The 6,035-nt window shown below is 31.1% G+C and overlaps 2 protein-coding genes across 5 annotated transcripts in view; one reads left to right on the top strand and one right to left on the bottom strand.

Moving 5' to 3' along the window:
- Positions 1-2,492, top strand: part of LOC109862422 (25S rRNA (cytosine-C(5))-methyltransferase nop2) — a 3,801-nt gene extending 1,309 nt beyond the window's left edge. The window contains exons 4-7 of the mRNA XM_020442474.1: positions 376-1,034; positions 1,114-1,477; positions 1,558-1,926; positions 2,008-2,492. Coding sequence (XP_020298063.1) covers positions 376-1,034; positions 1,114-1,477; positions 1,558-1,926; positions 2,008-2,472 — 1,857 coding nt within the window. The 3' untranslated portion in view covers positions 2,473-2,492. The remainder of the gene's footprint in view (positions 1-375; positions 1,035-1,113; positions 1,478-1,557; positions 1,927-2,007) is intronic.
- Positions 2,493-2,795: 303 nt separating this feature from the next.
- Positions 2,796-5,467, bottom strand: LOC109862423 (vacuolar fusion protein CCZ1 homolog). 4 transcript variants are annotated; one of them, XM_020442477.1, is made up of 10 exons: positions 5,199-5,365; positions 5,031-5,125; positions 4,878-4,971; positions 4,590-4,796; positions 4,341-4,516; positions 4,107-4,250; positions 3,513-3,658; positions 3,166-3,430; positions 2,965-3,092; positions 2,796-2,888 (listed from the first exon to the last, which is right to left on the bottom strand). In XM_020442477.1, exons 1-10 carry the CDS (start codon positions 5,271-5,273, stop codon positions 2,836-2,838), a joined length of 1,383 nt encoding a protein of 460 aa, XP_020298066.1. In that variant the 5' UTR covers positions 5,274-5,365; the 3' UTR covers positions 2,796-2,835. The 4 variants fall into 4 exon arrangements, with proteins under 4 accessions (XP_020298066.1, XP_020298064.1, XP_020298065.1 ...); XM_020442475.1 differs by adding an exon at positions 5,374-5,467 and having other exon boundaries at positions 2,825-3,092; positions 5,199-5,287; XM_020442476.1 differs by having other exon boundaries at positions 2,825-3,092; positions 5,199-5,287; positions 5,359-5,377.
- Between the last annotated feature and the right edge of the window lie 568 nt (positions 5,468-6,035).

The following is a 6,035-nucleotide window of genomic DNA, read 5'->3' as shown; positions in this document are numbered from 1 at the left end:
TATATATATATATATATATATATACACATACAGGGTGTCCGACAATTACTTTAACATCTCTTGTAGGCAGATAGAAGAAGGCAGTAAAACTGACAACGAGTTGAAAAGTCTTATACTATTTTGCGAGATTCGCAATAATTACCGATGCATGCTTATTCGCGGATCTTTGGTAATTAAAATCTCGGTAACTATTGCGAATCTTGTAAAATGATATAGGACTTTTTGACTCAGTTTTACTCCTACCTGCCTACAACAGATGTTAAATTAATTGTTGGATACCTTGTATATATATTTATACACATGTACATATATATACATATATTTATACCCTTGTTTTTTTTTCTATTACAAAATTGACTATTCTATTCATTTTAGGGCAAAGAAATAGGATCGAAATTGAAAAAAAAGGAAAAGAACAATCTATTTGCTGATCATCATAATGAAGTAGAAATATATTCTAATAACCTATTAAGGTCAGAAATACAAAAGAAACAAAATAAACAAGGAAAGAAAATTAAGCAAAAACCTATAATTAAAAATGTAGAAGGCAATAGTGATAATTATAGTGAAGAGGTTAGTGATAATTTTAGAGATAAGCAAGATGAAAATATGAACGGCACTGATGTTGAAAATAAAAAAATAGATCTATACGAAGAAGATATGAGTGATAATGATACTGAAGATGTAGAAATGAAACAAGATGGGACAAATATAAGTGATAATAAGGATGATGAAACAAAAGAAAATGAAAAGATTATGAATGAAAACAATGAAATAGATCAAGATGAAAAAGATATGAATAATGACAATAAATTGTTCCTTACAGCGAAAGCTAAACAAATTTCAAAGAAAGTAAAACAGGAAATTATGGATATCACAGAAAGTGATAGTGATGAAATAATATCTAGTGAGGAAGAATCTGTTGAAGATGAGCAGAAAGATGAAGAAAAAGAAACAAGTGATAATAGTGATGATGATTTACTTTCAATAGAAAAAGCTAGCAAAAAATTAAAACAGAAGAAGCAAAACGAAGAGTAACATTATTTTATATAAATATATATGTATTTATTGTTTTTCTTAGTATTTATTTGTTATTTTTTATTGTGAATATAGAAAGCTTGCGCAGGAAGAAATGGAGGACATGATGGTTCAACAAAGTAAATTTTCTTTTCCAAATGAAGAAGAACTTGCTGATATCACTAACTTAAAAAATATTCAACAGCGAATGCAAGATGTTATTACAATATTATCAAATTTCAAGAAAATGAGAGATAAAAATAGGTCACGTTCTGAATACATCGATTTACTTCGACGATATTTATGTACATATTATAGTTACAATGATTTTTTAATGGAAAAGTTAATCCAGTTATTTCAATTGAATGAATTATTAGAATTTCTGGAAGCCAGTGAAGTACAAAGGCCTATGACCATTCGTACTAATACTCTGAAAACGCGACGGCGCGATCTAGCAGAAGTAGATTTATATTTTATATGCTAAACATACAGTATTCTATTTATGTATCTCAAGTTTTGTAACGTCAAACTTATTTTCAGGCTTTAATCGCAAGAGGAGTCAATGTCGATCCATTAGGAAAATGGACAAAAATTGGTCTAGTAATATATTCTTCACAGGTGCCTATTGGTGCAACACCAGAATATCTTGCTGGACACTATATGATACAAGGCGCTTCTAGTTTATTACCAGTTATGACGTTAGATCCAAAAGAAAATGAAAGAATTCTCGATATATGTGCCGCACCAGGCGGTAAAGCCTCGCATATTGCTGCTTTAATGAAGAATACTGGAATCTTATTCGCGAATGATATAAATAAAGATCGACTAAAGGCTGCCATTGGCAATTTCCATAGGCTTGGTGTTGTCAATTCTATAATTTGCAGTTATGATGGGAGAAAATTCCCTATGGTAAAATTTTAGTAGTCTCTTTTTCTAATATACTACATAAAAATTGCAAAATTACCTAACGTATTTACACGTCATTTGTAGATTATGAAAGGATTCGACAGAGTTTTGCTGGATGCTCCATGTACAGGCACAGGAATAGTAGCAAAAGATCCCAGTGTAAAAATTGATAAAGAGGAAGTAGATATCCAACGTTGTTGCACGTTGCAGAGAGAGTTATTGTTGGCTGCAATAGATTGTGTTAACGCGCATTCAAAAACTGGTGGCATTATTGTCTACTCGACTTGTTCAATTCTGCCGGAGGAGAATGAATGGATCATTGATTATGCGCTAAGGAAGCGCGACGTCAGATTAGTTGACACAGGAATTGGTTTCGGAACTGATGGTTTCACGACTTACAGGCAACTTCGATTTCATCCTTCACTGAAACTGACTAAACGATTTTATCCGCATATACATAATATGGATGGTTTTTTTGTAGCAAAACTGCAGAAATTTTCTAATAATATTCCTAATCAAAAAACTGTAAAGGAAGAAACATATGTTTAAAAATGTTTTATGGATTTATACAATAACTTTATTTTTTATTTTACCATGGTTATTACGCGAAAGTTATCCTAGCTGCTCTCAATTTATTTACATATGAAGATATTTTGTGGACTTAGATAGTAAAGTTTCTAAGAATTTATATAATATAAAAAAGTATATATACATACATAAACATCTCACATTTTATATTACATAATATGTATAAATTATGCAGTTTCCTAACAAGATGCTATGTAAGTTCACATAGTGTATTGCTTGTTCATAAACTTGATGAAACCAAAACAGATTTTATACTGCAAAAAATTCATTAAAAAGACGATGCTTCTGATCTCATTTTTACATAAAAAATTTTATTATGTACCATCAGTGGAAAAAAATGCTTTTTAATTGTTTCTCACAAAGCCTCTTTACTTCATCTGCAATCGGTATAAAGATTATTCATCATCATCATCTTGATGACGGTTTGAATCTTATAAATTGTTTTATACTTACCATCGATTTCTATAATACTTGCACTTTTTTGTTGTATAATGACAAAAAATTCTCTTAAATTAGACAATTTCCCGATAACCCAGTAATCTGTCATTGTCTTTACAATTATTTCTCCCGCTTCGTTTAATCTAAAAATTCAATAATCTTTATTTAAATATGTACGTGTGTGTGTGTGTGTGTGTTATAAATCTTAAAATTTACCTATTTTTATCATTGTATATATCAGTAATGATCCTCAATACTTCACACGTTGTAAGTACGTTAGAACACCGTCTGTTATCTAAGTGTATCGTACTTTTATATGCTAAATTCAATTTATTAAAATACAGAAACTTGGTACACGATTCTGGCGTAATTATTACAGTTTTAGAGCATTGTTCAGCCACAGAACTGACTAATGTAGTTAACTGTGGACCAAGAAAACTATCTAAGCTTTTAAAAAAATCAATTAACAAACTCGTTTTTTCTGGAACAATTATAAAATTTGAATATTTTAGTTTTCGGTTTTTGTATAAAAATTGTATAATAGTTTCTAATAATCTACGTACTGTCAACAAAAAGACATATTGTAGCACTTAATGCTCGATATACTACTAAATATAACGATACTGGTTTAGTAGAATAATTTATAAAAACTTTTGGTGATTTTCCAATTAAACTAGGCTCATTAACGCTAGCAGGTCCTGTAACAAATCTATGCAAACAGTAATGTTTTAAAATTAAAGAATGTACAAACGGTCATGTGAGCCGTTCGCTAGATGTACGGAAATATGCGTGTGTATATATATATATATATACACACACGTGTACACGTGTAAATCTTACACGTGAGTTTTTTTAATTAAGATTTCAATTCTTAAATTCATATAGGATGCTATATTTGCATCTCATATATAAGAGATCCCGTATATTTCCTTAACTAATTTTAAAATATTGCGAAAAAAACTCCTCGGCTCCTGGCCCCATATTTCCGCACAACATCTAGCGAACGGCTCACATGACCATTTATACATTTCTTAGTTTAGAAACTTCGGAACCTGAAAGATTCTTTATTAATTGAGTAATGTTTTAATAATATTCTTGTCATAAAATATATAAATTAGATATTTTCTTATTAAAATATAAAATGCATGTGCTCTTACTTTCCATAATGTGAAGTTGTAAATGGCGAAGGAGAACTTCTAGGTATTGAACCACCGTGTAACTCTTTTTCAAGATGAGCTGGCAAAAGTGTACTTACTAAATAATTGTAAACTACTTGCATATCTTCAGGTTCTAATCCACTCCTAAATAAGCACCACATAAATCTCACATAAAACTGATTTAAGATATGATAAACTCTTGGTTACAAGAGTCATATAAATGAGAACACTTACCAAACAACTTGATCATTGTAAAGAAATGCTGTGTATTTTACTTGTGTAAACATTGCTTCTACAAGATTCATAAAACATTGCACTCTAAGAAATGTAATTTTGTCGAGAGGTAAAAATTGTAAACCTTGAAATACATCTAAAATATCACTATTGTTTAGTTTTAATGACAGCAAATACTGAAATAAAAGCAAAAATGAAATATATTGACTCCATATCTTATAGCTAAAAAATAATGGGTTTTTGTTTTACTCGTGAATAAAAATGTTCAAGTTTAAGTTTCAACAACATTACAGATCCACATTCAGGATCATTAATAATAGTTTCAAAAGAGCCCATAAATAGTCTAAACATCATGTATGTCTGTTTCAAGATAGCTTGACAGACACTACTGGACACTTCATCATTTTGATACTTATTACCATCTTGCTCTTTATAAATATATGGTATACCAACAATCTATTAAAAATAGATAATGTATGAGATAAAATTTGATTAAAGAAATCAACTTGTCTAATTGTGTTTTGTATATATACTTACCATCACCATCCAAAAATTTGGCTCTGGTTGATAATATATTTGACGTGTTTTGTGTGTATGACAATAATCACAAGGTTGACCAGGATTAAAAGATCTGCAGCATGATTTTTGTCACATACTTATTAGTAAAAATATACCTACTATGATACTTACTCTGTAAATTTGATAATTGCTTCGCTAAGACCAATGTTCTTGATTTGAACATCTAAGTCTTTTTCTGGATAGTAATATAAAATTTTCTTTTCCTCCTTAACAAAATATATAATTATACAGATACATTTTAGAGAAATATTTTATAATACATTCTTTGCATATACTCACCTCTCCTTCTTTTTTCGCATATGTGCCATTAAATATATAAAAATGTTCCAAAGTAATTTCGGGCTTGGAGGTCATTTTATTGATTGAACCTAATAAAATACTACTGTAAATATTACATTAAAGAAATGTCTTTCTGTTTATTCAGTCATATGTCAATTACAATGTCAACTAACACCTTTAAATTAAGGTTTGGTTTGATGTAGAGAGCCTCTCAGTAGGAGACACTTGCAAATTCGTAACATCACTGAACAGGTTTTTCCTCTGTCCAATCAAAAGCGATTGTGAGGGCGATGTCCCATTGAGCGGAAATATATAGCGGAACGGAATGTGCGGAACCAGCTCGACCAATCATAGCCATTCCGTTTTCTTTCCTTCGCTTTTTCTATGGTTACGATTGGTCGAGCTGGTTCCGCACATTCCGTTCCGCTATAGATTTCCGCTCAATGGGACATCGCCCTTACGGTGCAGACAATATAGTAGCCTCTCTCTCCAGCTGCTTTGTGCGCATGCGGCGCATAATGACGCTCGACCATCTATGCCCATATTTGGACTTCGTGCGTCTCCCTTTCTCGGGCCTCGTGCCTCTCATTGCGAAGATACGCGACTAGCAATATAGGAGTATTACATATATGTGAACCACGAAGTAAGAATAAGGAGACTTAACTAGATAGTACATAGAGAAAAAAAGTGGTCAGTAAAAATGTTCCATGTAGGAAGAGGTTTGCTAAATAGAATAACTTGCAACATTTCGTCGCCATTTTAAGTCTGTTCTTTTTAGTTAAAGTTGCTGTGCAATATTCATATAGTGCAATCACGTCCAGTATAATGGCTGCGTTC

Source organism: Pseudomyrmex gracilis, unplaced genomic scaffold (genome assembly GCF_002006095.1).
Source record: "Pseudomyrmex gracilis isolate BER0280 unplaced genomic scaffold, ASM200609v1 scaffold_1771, whole genome shotgun sequence".
Taxonomy (NCBI): Eukaryota; Metazoa; Arthropoda; class Insecta; order Hymenoptera; family Formicidae; genus Pseudomyrmex; species Pseudomyrmex gracilis.
Note: the sequence above shows the minus strand (reverse complement) of the source record. Positions and strands in the feature narration are given on the sequence as shown.